Source organism: Sus scrofa, chromosome 4 (genome assembly GCF_054392235.1).
Source record: "Sus scrofa isolate SSC_HxYL_T2T_F1_AM1 chromosome 4, Sscrofa_HxYL_maternal_Yorkshire_Landrace_v2.0, whole genome shotgun sequence".
Taxonomy (NCBI): domain Eukaryota; kingdom Metazoa; phylum Chordata; class Mammalia; order Artiodactyla; family Suidae; genus Sus; species Sus scrofa.
Window position 1 is genome coordinate 5,643,545 of NC_139386.1, and position 15,400 is coordinate 5,658,944.

Below are 15,400 nucleotides of genomic sequence, written 5' to 3' on the forward strand. Positions count from 1 at the left end.
TATTGGTTTATTCCCGTCCCTAGATTGTGAGCCTCTGGTAGGTCATGAATCACATTCCGTACGTCACAGTAACATGCCCTGTGGCTACCATAGCGTTGGAGTCAATAACCATTTCATCTGTGGAGTGGATGAATACAAGTACTTCCCAGGTTATCCAGGTCCGTCTTAATCCACATTTCCTGTTCTTTACAAGATGCTACGCTGGAAATGAGACTAATTCGTGCAGAGACACTGGCTGTCATCTCCTTCTTCCTTTAATGCCCATTTGCAGTGTGACCTTACTAAGAGGCTTTCTTGATTCTCTGCTCAGAATCCCCACCTCCCTCATCCAAGATACCCCAGCACCCCGTGTGTGTGACAGACCAAATCACGCTTTGTGGCACATGTGGTGACCTGTCCTTCCATCCTTGTCTGAAATTTTCTTGAAGGCAAATAATACTGTTTTACTCCTCGGGGCACACAATGCCACAAATACATCCACTACCAATACAGTGCCAATGGTGGTTTCAGGCTTGCTCTATGTAAGGTGCGGTGCCAGGCACTTCACATGAATTATCGCATTTAATCGTCACGACAACCCTGTGCAAGGTTAATACAATTTTAACCAATTTTACAGCCAAGGAAATGGTGATTCAACAAGTTAAATAAGGAGTTCCCGTCGTGGCGCAGTGGTTAACGAATCCGACTAGGAACCATGAGGTTGCGGGTTCGGTCCCTGCCCTTGCTCAGTGGGTTAACGATCCGGCGTTGCCGTGAGCTGTGGTGTAGGTTGCAGACGCGGCTCGGATCCCGCGTTGCTGTGGCTCTGGCGTAGGCCGGTGGCTACAGCTCCGATTAGACCCCTAGCCTGGGAACCTCCATATGCCGAGGGAGCGGCCCAAGAAATAGCAAAAAGACAAAAAAAAAAAAAAAAAAAAAAGTTAAATAATTTATCCAAGGTCATAAGTGGAAGATTTAAGATCCAAACTTAGGTATCTCTAATGCTAGATCATATTTTATATACACATATATATACCTGATGAGAAGCCTTGATTTCTTCATGTATATCATACTTTTCTACAGCCACATCTATATCTTTATCTCACTAGATATTTTTTCTCCTTGAAATCTAAGTCCTGCTTTAGATGTCTTGCGGAAAAAAAAAAAAAAAAAAAAAGTGAAAATATACAGAGCTATTTCCTTTCTTCTCCTAACTGACATTTCTGAAAGAGAGGCATCTGGACAGAATTGGCAGCTGTTTCTTGGCATGTAATTTCTTCACTGGTCTCTATAGAGATACTCATTATCCCTTGATCCAAACAAAAGAAGAACCTGGTATCAAATTTTGCCTTGCCTTAGCCCTAGTGGAAGGAATTTAATTCTTGGCTTATTCCATAAAATCCACCAACACAACTTTCAATACTTTAAGCCAGAAACATTGCTAAAGAAATTGCTCACCACGGGTGCCTGGTCCATGTGGGAAGTGAGGTTCTGAATCCACTTATGAGCTGTGTTTCACATCTTATTCTATTAATGATGCTGCCTAACTGCAAAGAACTGCTCAGTGCATAGTCCCAATAGGCATCTGTTAACTTCGGCCACACACTGAACACTTGACAGTTCACAGGTTTTGTGCATTATCTCCAATGATTCTGATAAAATATGCAGGGTAGGGATTAATGAGCCTGTTTTTCAGAAAAGAAAATTTAAGCTAAGAAAGGCAAATGAAGCAATCATAAACTAATAAAGAGCAGAGGAGTCTTTAACTTTCCTCTTCTAACTCCAATTCTATTTTTCTTTTAACTCCTTTTACTTTGTAATGCTCAGTTCCAGAACTCTATCTGAAAGTGAGGCCATTTTGCAACCAGATTATGAAATATACTGAAAAACTTAAATTCATGAGCCATTTATTTAAAAGATATGTTATAGGTGCATACTAAAATATCTCCAGAGACCAGCCCATACCTGGAATAAGGGAAAAGTGCAGAGGTCAACAACTCTGCTGTGAAGGCCATCAGTATCTGTACAGGACAAGCCAGCAAAAAGCAGGAGAAGCAGGACTGAGGAGCCAGCATGTAAAGTGTTTTCAAATACAGGACAGTCTCATATTCAACCAGAATCCCTCAAACTTTTTTTTTTTTTTTTTTTTTTTGTCTTTTTGTCTTTTTGTTATTTCTTGGGCCGCTCCCTCGGCATATGGAGGTTCCCAGGCTAGGGGTCAGATCGGAGCTGTAGCCACTGGCCTACGCCAGAGCTACAGCAACGTGGGATCCGAGCCGCGTCTGCAACCTACACCACAGCTCAAGGCAACGCCGGATCGTTAACCCACTGAGCAAGGGCAGGGACCGAACCCGCAACCTCATGGTTCCTAGTCGGATTCGTTAACCACTGCGCCACGACAGGAACTCCCCTCAAACTTTTAAAATAAGTTTTCTACAAAAATAAAGTCCTGGAGTCAAACGCATTCTGTAAAATATGATATCTATATTGTGTTCATGAAAATTCTAAGTGTAATCAAAACATGACCTCTGTAAAGTTTTTCACTTAAAAAACTTCATTTTAAAATGGTTACCTTGGCTATAGAGTTTAGTATCAAAGAGTTTAAAACGGGATTTTTCAATTCATTTGATACGTATTACTACTGTGGGTGTACAGTTTAAGACAACTCACCTAAGATAGTATACCAGTTACTGAAGGACACTGAAGAGTTTATATTTCTCTTCATATTATTTTAAGTTTCCCTTAAATTCAATTGACAGAATCTGGAGTAGTAAATCTAGGACCTATAAACGCAAAGTTATAGAGAGAACAACAAAAGAGTTCTTTCTGGTATACAAGCCGGCAGGGTAAATGAAAGGTTTTCTATGAACCCCTGACAGGCACTTTCCACTTGACTGTACTGTTTGTTGCCACCGCACGCTGAAACCAAGGTAAATCCACACAGGGTAAGGCAGTAAGAGTCTTCTTTGCAGTGGAGATACCTAGACCACAAGTCTAGATACCCGAAGCATCACTTTAGGTTTCACACTTCCACGGGTCTGATGGTTCTGAGATGCGCCCGCAGTTCTCTAACAATCCCACCCAAAAGGGGGAAGGAAGCCCACTTTCCTGCCCTGGGAAGTGTTCCAACAGAGCACAGAACACGTAGCAGTGCACAGCTGAGTGTCCGTATGCTGTATTTACTGATTCTGACGAAACAGAGACTTAGAGACGCTCTTCCAATGAACAGAATGTGGCTGACCCCGGTGGCAAAGCTGTCAGCAGCGGCAAAGGCACAGTATGCGGTTTACAGCATTCCTCAGTGGAGAAATCACAATGCAGATTCCTGGGTTCTGAAGGCAGGCCATTGCATCACAGCAAGAAAACGCTCCCCCTTTTAGAAACAGTGTTCGGTGTGTTACTGGAACCTGGTAAAGATGGAGCATTTGATCCCGGGACAAGGGATCAAAGACAGGGCAGATCTTTTCTCCTCGGGGCTTAAATGAAAATCGATCGACTTCTAGGTGCTCTTTCCTTATGAATCTCCAAATGTCAGCTTCGCAGGGTATTCTTACTGGATCAATTCAACTTTTCAAGAAAAGTATCTCCGATGTCATTCTTGAGGAGGCACGTGAAATTGCTAAACTGAATGCTGGCTGTGAAGAGTGGGTCTGACCAAGTGGGGTCTGAGCAGCCTGCATAAAGAGTCACAACCACGTGTTTCAAAGCCATCTCATATTCTATGGGCCTTGGTTTTCCTCTGGAGTTTTGTCAGGGAAACTGCTTCATATTTTAAGAGAATACCCTAAGGGGTCTCCATGTTATAACTTCCTCTCCAGCTTTAATTTTTTGAAATCTGCTGTAATAATTTGTATGTGTTTACCTCCTCTGATATTACTTTGGACCTTATAAGATAACTACTTTTTAAAAAAATGAATTTTACTATAATTTTATAAGGGTGCCCAAGGGGGGAGGGCAAATGCCTGTTGTTAATCAAGCACTTTAAATTATAAGTCTAAAAAATGTTTATTTATGTTGAATTGCCTAATACTTGGCAGTGATACCCTGTACATCAACCTTTAAAATCCACAGGTTAAAAACAAACATGAAAAAGACGAGATGGCGGATCAATTTTCTGAACTCCCTTTTCTCTAACAAGCCAAGTATATGTTTTTTGGTAATTTTCGATGTCGGTCTTTGCTGAGCATCCAGTGCGTACCACTTTATTAACTGCCTCCTGATGCTGTAGCTCACCCTTGTACCACATATAGGTATAAAGTTTCAGTTATGTAAGATGAGCAATTTCTAGCCACTTGTCTTTATACAGCTGATAACATCTGCTTATCGGCTACTTTACTTCATTCTAAAGGTGTTTCCCCTTTTTAAAGTTATATTTCTGTTAGATGAGTACTGATTAGCGAATTCAATACATATGTATTGCAGACTCTACACTTTGCTGTTTGTGGGTGACAAGGACGTGAGTAAGAAACAGCTATGTCCAAGAGTTTCTGTGTGGCTCAATGGGTTAAGAATCTGACTAGTATCCATGAGGATGGGGCCTGGCCTTGCTCAGCAGGTTAAAGGATACAGCGTTGCCTTAATCTGGGGTGTAAGTCACAGGCACAGCTGGATCTGGTGTTGCTATGGCTTTGGCATAGGATGGCAGCTGCAGCTCCGATTTGACCCTTAGCCTGGGAACTTCTACATGCTGCAGGGGGGCCCAAGAAAGAAAAAGAAGAAGAAAAAAAACAGCCATGTCCTTAAAATTTTACATTTTGGTGGTAGGAAAGACATGTAAACAAATAATTACAGTATAACCATAATTGTAACAATTATATTAGTTGCAATAGTGACTCTTAACAGATACCTATTACACAAATCCAGATCAGGTATCTAATCCTTTCTAAAAGAAATGGGGACCTCCCCTCCCCTTAGGGCACAGAGTTATAAGGTACATTAATACCTTTAAATGGCCCACGTGTACCTGCAATGAGGCTACTGAAGAAACCTGAAACAGCAGGAAGCGCAGCCACCAGAGGCAGGTCAATATGGATGTGAGGCTTACACTCCCACTTAGCAAAATCAAAGTGTGGAATAGATGCCACTTTGATTTCCTAGTCTTTGTTTCACTCATCAGTACAGTGGTGGCATGAGTATCTCTGTTTCAACACTGCAATGAGTACCAGATGCAGCAACCCAACAGAACTGGCTAGCTCTAGACTTTGTGTCCAGGCTGTAGCTGCTAGGGAACTGGGGAGCAGGAGTTTATTTCCCAACAATATGGCACCTGATGTGAAATTTTACAGGGGAAGGAAAACTGCATTCAGAAAATCCAACAATGAATCTATCTACTAGAAATATTATTATCATTAAGATTTTTGCATTTCTCAGAAATGGAGTCTACTTCAGCCCTTTCTGAGAGGTTGCAAGGGTGGAGTTCTAATGCAGATACAGTTGACTCTAGAGCGAGCCTTCTTAACCACTGCACTTTCTCTCCCCCCGAGTAATCTATTCCCTGACAGTGGCAGCAGGGAATGATCATTTTGTTCAATGAGAATTGCTGTCCAAATGCAATGTTTTCTTGCTCCTAACACATTTTTAGATACACTCTTTACAGCCACTTAGAACAGTATATCATAGCCCTTAGGGGTACAGACACTAAGAGTGATGCCTGAGTTTAAATCCTAGCTCTGTCATTTATTAGCTGTGTGATTTTTGGACAAGTTATTCAATTCTATGTGTTTCAATTCTTCATATCTATAACCTGGGACATGATAACAGAGCCCACTTCACGTGATTGCTGGGAAGATTAAATGAGTTAATACATGCCAAGTGCTAAATGCAACCTATGTGTAAGACGTCATTACTCTCAGGGTTAGGGTTTGAAGTGCTGGGCAATCACAGGCAGGACTAAGACACCCAGAAGCAATGTCTAGAGAAGAGACAGCTCTTGTGCCCAGTGCAGGAGGAGAAACAGAGAACACAGGCAAAGGGTACTCCTGCTAAATGAAGATGTGAGATGAATTCCTGTTCCAGCCTCACTCCAGATGAGAAACTTCCTCCTGGGTCTAACCGTTTCTAAGAGCCATTGCTTTCTCTAAAGTGAGATCAAACAAATAAGAAAGATAATTGCTCCTCACTGAATTTCTCTAAGGTTAGTAGATCATTTTCTTTTGTGATTCTAGTGAATAAAGACACATGCATATACATAATTTAGCTTCAGTTCCCAGCAGTGGCAGAAACAAGGCTATTTTATGATAAAACTCTGAAATGACTTAATTTGAAGGGGAACTGTACCATTTTATTCTCTTTTCAGCTTGGACAGTTGGTGTATGCAAGTACATAAATATATTGAGGAAGCAAAAACAGAGTCTGCTCGCTAAACATGAGTTACTTCCAAATTTCAGTTAGCCTATGATATTCCTTAGACAAATCATGACCATACTGCCTAGAGAAATGGCGGGGGGGTAATGAAACAATTCTGAAGACCTCAACTGTGGTCTATATTCAGTCACTAGGCAGAGCTGAGAATTTGGACAAGTCTCAGGAGAGTCTCAAACTCTCAAGAGTTTGGACAAGAGGTAGAACCTCTCTCGTTAGCAGCGGCCTCATCTATTCAGAGAGTCGATGTAAATGACCTCAAACTCCTTTGCATAGTCAACCTAACTATTTCTCTGTGAGGTACTTCTTACTGGTGTTTTTTATATTATTTATTTATTTGTTTGCCACACCCACGGCATGTGGAAGTTCTCAGGCTGGTTCTCAAACCCTCACCACAGCAGCAACCCAAGCCACTGCAGTGACAACGCCAGACCTTTAACCCGCTGTGCCGCACGAGAACACCTAAGAGTCTAAGTTTTACAGCCGCTCTGCAAGGCAGATGTGATTATTACCATCTTGGACAGATGAAAAAGCCAGGAAAAGAAAAGTTAACTTTGCTAATTCACAAACCTCACACGCTGCAGAACTAGGATTCAAATGCCAGATCCTTAACCCGCTGCCACAAGAGAACTCCTGGTTGTTGCTTTTTGTTTGTTCGTTTATTTTAAACCAAGAGTTTGTAATAGTCTTCTCAGCTCTTTTTTCCTTTGGAGAACTGCACCAACTCTTCATTGCCCTCTCTAGGACTCGCAATTGATTGGCTCCTCAGCTCCACCAGAGGGGTGGACACATAATCCAAATAAGTCAGAATATGAATTTTTTCTGGCCACATAGCCTCAGCTGGACCAATCACACGCATCCCTGGAAATTCTGATGACACTATGAAAACAAACCATTATTTTTCTGCTTTTCTGAATTTTTATTTTAAGAATACTACTCCTTAGACCTTCCTGTGGCCTCATTGGCCACAGATTTGGAAAGATCTTGCCTAAGAATAAAGATACAACCTTCAAACTGCACCGTCTGAACACGTGGATTAAGCCATGCCTGAAGCAATTTGTGACTTCTGTTTCAATTGCACAAGCTAATATTTTTGCCAATTTCCTGTTAAATTTGTTTAACTTGACTCTCTGATACTTGCAGCCAAAAGCTTCCTGGCTAACACAGTTGAGTAACAGACAGAATGTACCTTTGAGAGCTGAAATTTAGCCGACAACACCATTAATGCACCAACGACGCACAGTATATTGGACAAAGCATTCATCTATAGTGAGGTTTGGCTTCTGTATTTACAAAATGATTGCCTAGATCTCTCTGAATTGTTTAAAAAATGGTGACTCTACATGTTATTAGATTTCCATTATTTGGGGTTTATACCTTATCTTATTTATGGAACTGTAAGTTTTTAAAGACATGAGTTTTTTTTTCCAACTTTTGATTTCCATAATGCCTATTGTCTAGCAGAGGGGGTATGTAAAAATGAATCAAAACACTGAACATCAGCCTATGTTATAGTTTTAGGATTTTTTTCTAGGCTCTATTATAACTCAGACAGTTGTCATTAAAATCATTTCACATTTTCCTCTTTTTTCCTGAGTATTTCATGGCCAGCGACCATGCTGACAGTTGCTCTTCATCGTGGTGCCAAACATTCCTGCAACAGATGTGTGTTATTTGGCCAAAATTTACTGTCGGTACCAAAAACATCATATAATAATCTCCATATCCCTCCCATCCAAATCTTCAAGGTAGTCAATTAATTTAAAAAAATTCAAGTTACCAGCCCTCCTACCTGATGAACATCCTGGAGAAAATGGAGCCTCCCAGAATTCCTAGGTAAGCCACCGGGAATGATGGAGAAGTATCAAGTGCCTCACATTCTCCCCGCTCTTCAAACCTGAAAAAACATTGAGTGCATCGGTAGGGGTAGGCTGCCACTTAGTGTGACTTTTCCTAAACTTTCACAGAATCAGAGCCATACATGTCACTCACTGACATGTTCTTGACTATCATCAACATCCAAGAGGCCAGTCAGCAATTAGATGAAGCCGTTTACAGCAGCAGGTGGCCAGGGAAGAAAGAGTCAAACTCCCACATGCGGTTGCCCTGGGTTCGGAAAATAAGCAGCGCAATTGCCTCTTGAGCACTTACCTGTATTTAGCCCTTGAAACCAAGCAGGGCAGCATGTGCCTGAGAGCTGGAGAAGCCCAGAGAACAAGCAGACATGAGAGGGTGCCGGGACTGCAGAGAGGAACAGCCGGGATGTGGAATGGTTGGAGCTTGTACTGGGTTTCATTACAGAACTAGCCACCCCAGCTACTGCTGCTAAACATTCTTAAGCTGAGTAAATCAATAACAAAGCAGTGAACATCCGATTGCTGTTGGATTCCTGCTGGTGGTTCTCAAACTCTACCCCTCTGAAAGACTGCATCATAAGCCCTTGAGGCAAGAATATGTGCTGTGAGATATGGCTAAAGGAAGAGTAGTCACTCTAGCAGATGTTGGAGATAGCACGGCGGATTTCAGGCTTCCCCTCCCCATGTCAACAAAGGAATCTAAACAGATCAGCCTTTGAGGTTTCTCGTCAGACTTAACTAGGATGAAAAAGAAAGGGATGGTGCAGATAAATGAATGTCGCTCTTCTAGATCAGGTCAGGGACCAACGGGTAACATACTTTCTGATCATGACAGTGTAAAAGCAAAAGGAGAGGTGTCAAAAACACCCATTAAGGGAGCTTTATACGTCCAAGAACACAGGAAGATGTGTACGCTGCGGAGGAAAAGCTCAATGGAATGATGCTGAAAGACCGCAATAACTGAGAAGTTGGGTAGGGGTAGCGCTCAAGGCTCACGAGCTGAGGGATCTGTTCCCTCTCCAGGCAGATGGAAGAGCATTTGCCCACCTCCCTTGGTTGGGTGTAGCCCCCCCAAATTTTTCTGAAGTCTCTGTATGGTTGCATCTGAGACACGTGTTACTGATCCATGTCTTTTTCCTTCATTGGACCATGTTAAACCACCTCCATCCCTCTTATTTCTGGGAAAGTTTATGGATCATCACCCTTTTCTGAAATGAACTAAAACCACAGAATTTTGTTTAGGTGATATTTTTGGTTTTTCTACCCTCTTTCTGCTGCTTCTTTTTTTTAATCCTACATTAGCCATTGATGAAGAAATATATCCTTACCATGTAGCAGTAAGAAGCCCCTCTCCTTAAGAAGCTTGGAATTTGGTGAAAAAAATAAGAATATGGAACCCTAACTGCAAAGCATTAAGGTACAGTGCTTAAGCTCCCAGGCTTTAGAATCAGAGTAACCAGGTTGGCTCATGCTCCTGCAGATTAATGTCTCGGTGAGTTTCAAATACTTACTGATAAAAAATAAAAAAGTAAGACATCGGTAAAACCCAAAAGAGAATAATTTTATTTGCTGTTATTCCTCCCCTTTAACCACCTGCACACATTTACCAGAAGACAATTCTTAAAGACAGAAATTCTGTGCTACCCGTTTCTGTGTATTCGGTACAGGGAACAACATCTAGCTCATGGGTGATACTCAGTAAGTATTTGTTATTAGATTCATGGAAAACAAATAAGAACAAACTGTGCTCATGGGTGATATTCAGTAAGTATTTGTTATTAGATTCATGGAAAACAAATAAGAACAAACTGTGGATGATGTGTTTTCTAAAAATCCTGACTTCCAGTGCAGAGGCAGCCTGAAGGTGTGGCTGTCTCAATTAATTTTAAATCAAAATTAATTTTGGAAGAAGTACAGGGATGCACTGAAAATAGTACGCTCTAAGTAAAGAAGTCTCCACTCGGCCTAGATTTGACGAGTTGGGAATGAAACGTGAAAAAGATCAAGCATTTTCAATCCTCAGTCAAAGGATGCCAAAATCCATCTCTGAAGCAGGTTTTAATCACAGTCAAATTTCTCCTCAAAATACATTAAGACTATATAAGCCTCTGGGCCCCATTCAATTGAGCAGGAACTCAATTTTTTTTTTTTTTTTGCCTTTTCGCAATTTCTTGGGCCGCTCCCGCGGCATATGGAGGTTCCCAGGCTAGGGGTCTAATCGGAGCTGTAGCTGCCAGTCTACACCAGAGCCACAGCAATGGCGGATCGTTAACCCACTGAGCAAGGGCAGGGATCGAACCCGCAACCTCATGGTTCCTAGTCGGATTCGTTAACCACTGTACCACGATGGGAACTCCCGAGCAGGAACTCTTTCTGTCTCTTCTGAGTTTTTTCTCAGTTATCATGATCATCCAGTTATTAAGGCAACAGATCATACTTAAGTATGTTCTTGACAAGATCTTACTAATTCCATGTAAAATTGGGAAATGATTATTTGAAAAGAACAAGCACACAAACTTTACTGAGACAGAAATAAAGACCTTCTACTTTGTAGAACACCCAAAAATGATGTGCCCTGATAAAATCAAAGCTTTTCTTCTCCTATTTTTCCATTTGACATTTTGCTCTCCCATGAAATGAATGTGAAAGCTCATGAAATGAATATGAATACAGCAGGTCAGGGTGCTTTATCAACCACGACTATAAATAGTGCTCTTTCTTCTTAGAAGAAAAGGAGGGCTTCGAATTAGGTTCAGACTTTGATTCCATTTCATAATAGTTCTAAGGATTAGTTCTGTTTTCTTGTCTTTAAATACTACATACTTTTCAATGCTATTTTCAAGATTTATGACAACCAGAGCGAGCTTTCCCATGAAGCTAGTATGGTTTAAATGCCAGGATTCCTCACTTGCAGGAACCCGTTCTAAAGTTCTGGGAGGGGTTCTAACAACTTGTTAATGTGGTATTTATTATTATTGTTATTATTACTTGCAAAATTTGGTAAAGAAGTCTTAACTTCAGTTTTGTTTAAAGCCACTGTTTCTGTGCCCACTGGTTTCCTTACCTAACACTCCTTTGGAGTCAGTTTGTATTGGAGTCAGTTGGTATTGGAGTGGCTGGAGGTATTTGGGGATCCAGGTAAGGGGAAGCTGAGTATAGCTTGGTGGAATTGTTTTTGGTGGTATGCAGTTACTTTGTGCCAAGGACGTTATTACTAGCATCCTGGAGAAGGAATGACTTCCAGGAATACTCCTGCCGCACTACCTGTAAACTCCTTGACACCATGGTATGGAGCCAGGCGTTCCATCACAATATAAATGTGTCCCACAGGGCCTCGTACTGAAAATAGATTCTCTAGCCTGGTATGATGAACAACTGCATGCACAACACAGCTCTCAGGTAGATAATTAATTAAAATATGTTATTTCAATAGAGAGATGTTTTGTGGTATTTCTCATGTCATGTTTGATATCGGTCATTCAACTATCTGTACCTTTCTGGGATTCCAAGTCTCCTTCTAAATAAACATCCACTTTTGATCTAATATTTACTTGTTGTACTCTGTTCTTTTTCTTAGTGAAGGGTATCCAATCTGTGAAAATGAAAACTTCAGATCCCCAAGCAGAGATCCTTCTGTGCATGTATCTTAGAACCTAGATCCAAGCAGGGTTCTTGTTACAGAGCAGCGCCATGGTGAACTGTGCCAAGGATGGTGATGAGAAGAAGGATGATGAACATCAGCAAGGAAGCACTGCTACTCACATAGCAATGCAACTGTCAGAGACAATGATTTCAGATGCAGCACAATTCGCTGCTCTCACTGCTCTTTTCGGCATACCCAAACCACCAAAGCTTGAGTCTTCCGCTTCGCCACTGATGTCTTCCTCATTCTCAAATATTTTCCTTGCCTTACAGGGTCTGTGGCAGACACTCTTGATTTTCTAATCCAACACCCATTTAGCACCCCCTGACAGGTTCCCCCATAGAGATGGATAATATATTACCATGAGCTAAGGAGGCGTTTCCTAAACTCCCTTGAAGCTAAAGGTAATTCCATGTGGCACACCTCTCCAATGAGTCATAAGCATAAGGTCACAGGGATGCATTGGGGAAAGTGGTTCTTTTCCAATAAGAGTGACATTTTTCTGGTGTCAGTCCTTCCTCTCTTATTCCTGCCTCGCTACACCTGAGGCATAACATGAGATTTTGAAAAGTCAAGACAATCACAAGACTGCTGACATCATTGAAGTGCAGTTAAAAAAAAAAAATCAGAATTTGCATCTTTTCAGCTTCTCATTACATGAAAAATGTAAACTGTGATCTACTCATCCACAGTTGTTTCTTGGTCCCTTACGGATAAAAATCACTCTTGAAAGAGTTTATCTTCCAATTTGGGTTCGTTCACATTCCATCCTTTCTACTTAGAAGACATCAACTCTTCACACATTTCAAGGTCCAGTTAAATACAACTTCTTTCATCAAACATTTCTCTGTGCCTTAAATTGACATTAACCTTTCTCTAATCTCTTTTGTCATACCCCTCTGCAATTTCACTTCTGAATGTTTGTTTACATGTACATACAGTTATTTGCATGCCTGTTTCTTGTACATGTAAGACTGCCATTATTTTTGGCATCCTTTAGAGTAGGGGTCAGCAAATATTTGATATAAAGGGCCAGGGAATAATATTTTAGGACTGAAGACCATTTGGTACCTGTAGCAACCACTCCGTATGCCATTGCAGCAAACTGAAAGCAATCATAGACAATATGTAAATGGATGGGGATGGCTAAGTCCCTATAAAACTTTATTTAAAAAGCAGATTCAGCCCATGGACCATAATTTGCCAATCTCTGTAACAGAGCTTCTATAATATCCCCTTGAACATTCTGGGCGAAAAAAATCATTGAATGAATGAAAAAAAATGTATGAATGAACTACGACAGACAATTCCTTTTTTATTTTTCTCAAGTTTATGCCACCTACTAATCCTGGAATAAGTAAGCATCAGGCAATGATAGGCAGTATTGTGAATTATTTCATTTCCCAAAAAGTGGGGTAAAAACCATTTGAGGATCACAAGATAAAACTAGGTGGTAGGAAACTTACCATTAAATAGTGTAATTCACAGTTTTAATGAAGGTCTCAGTTTAGTGCTAATTTATCTTAAACACTATAATTTTCCTGTTCAAAAAGAAATAAACCCCTGCAGACAAGCCTTTAAGCAAAGTATATTAACATCAGTACTATTTGGCATCTATATTTAAAGTTCTTATTATAAATATATCAACCCACTAAATATATTACGTATACATTTCTTATATATACATTATATATATATTTTAAAAAAACATTTAATTCAAGAGCCATGAAAAAATACGGAAGAAACTTCAATGCATAGTACTAACTGAAAGAAGGCCATCTAGACAGGTTATAGATTGTATGATTCCAACCATATGACAATCTGGAAATGGCGAAATTATGGAGACAGTAAAAAATTCTGATAGGTGGTGCCATGGCTTGGGGTGAGGGTATAAATAGGCCAAGCAAAGGTGATTTTTAGGGCAGTGTAACTACTCTGTATGATAATATAATGGTGGATACAAGTCATTACACATTTATCAGCCCTTAGAGCGAACCGTCACATAAGCTATGGACTTTGGGTGAGTGCGATGTGTTAATGTAGGCTCGTCAACTATAACAAACTTTGGTGGGGAATGCGGATCTTGAGGGAGTTTATGCACGTGTGGGAGCAGGGGGCATATGGAAAGTCTCTATAACTTCCTTTCAACTGTGTTGTGAATCTAAAGTTGCCCCCCAAAGTCTTATACACATTAAGCACCTAGTATGTAGCAGGTGATAGAAACAACAGGGGAAGGTAGGCAAGGTTCTTGTCTGCAGCTGCTTCAGATCAGAAGGGAGACTGACAGTTAAATACAACGGTGGAAAACTAGATGATGTTATGATCAGAGTGTTAATGGGAACCTTTGGAATGCTGTAGCCAGCCACGCCAATTCGAAAACAGAATTAATGGTCTTACTTTTTAAAATCATAATTAAGTGGCATGCAGGCCAAGTAAAAAATTCTAAAGGTGACTTGTGAATGACCGAAGTTAGAGAAATGCTGTGGCTTAGGGTGGACTGGATACTTTCTAATCAAAATAACCCACTTCGAATCACGGCTTTGCCATCAACAAGCTCTATGGCTTGAAGAAAATCGTATGATTGCCTAAAGCTAAATCCTGTCTTCTGCAGAAAAGATCTTAGAGGGTCAATTTACATAGTGCATGTAAAAGTTCTTTGTAAATCACTATACAATTTTCAGTTATTAATGACAAATCTAGTTCATTCTGAACCTGAGAAGCTTTCAGCAGGTTTTTCTAAATCATTTATATTTCATTGCAGCTAGTGGCTCAGACAAAAACAATCAAGTATTTTATTAAACATGAAGATATCAATATTCTGTTTCAGAATCAATGTGCAGACATACTTGACTACCTATTAGTTTAATGAAAAATGCAGGCATTAGTAACTCATTTTGGTTGTAAAATTAGTTATTTAACATATAACCACATTTTAATTTGTAACATGTTTATCAAAATGTAGTGCCTTGTCAAGAATTGCCTTCTTTTAGGAAATTTATTGCTCAGTTTTACTCTAGCCTTGTAATATTAGCAATAAATCCAAGAGTAGTATTATAGCTTTTTTCAATTGATTAAACTAAAATCATGGACACAAATTAAACGTTAGTGATTACATTTCATTGCTGATCTATAATACATAATTTATATAAGATACATTTTAAGTGGTCAGAGCACTCAGAATAGTCACAGAGAATTCATCCAAAATATAACTCAAAATATGATTTCTTATTTAAACTCTAGATAGTTTCTGAAATATCACCAAAAGTACATAAAAAGCTTTATAAGCCAAATGATCTTCCTAAGAACAAAATTAATTGTATTAATGGTGTCTGGCACCTGGTAGGAATTCAATAACTGGTAACAGTCCTGCATTAGTTTCCTACTAAGGCTGTAAGAAAGTGCAACAAACTGAGGGGCTTAAAGCAACACACACTGATTCGCTTAGCTTTCCAGAGGTGCAATATACAAAATGAGTCTCAGCTAAAACCAAGGTGTGGACAGAACTACATTCTTTCAGGAGGCTTAGGAGGAAAATCTCTTCTTTGACATTTTTCAGCTTCTG

The 15,400-nt window shown here is 40.1% G+C and overlaps 1 protein-coding gene across 1 annotated transcript in view; it reads right to left on the reverse strand.

Moving 5' to 3' along the window:
- Nucleotides 1–15,400, reverse strand: part of LOC146403653 (uncharacterized) — a 648,222-nt gene that overhangs the window by 614,883 nt on the left and 17,939 nt on the right. Inside the window, exon 2 of the mRNA XM_085024286.1 lies at nucleotides 8,132–8,236. Within this exon, the coding sequence (XP_084880412.1) occupies nucleotides 8,132–8,236 (105 nt within the window). The remainder of the gene's footprint in view (nucleotides 1–8,131; nucleotides 8,237–15,400) is intronic.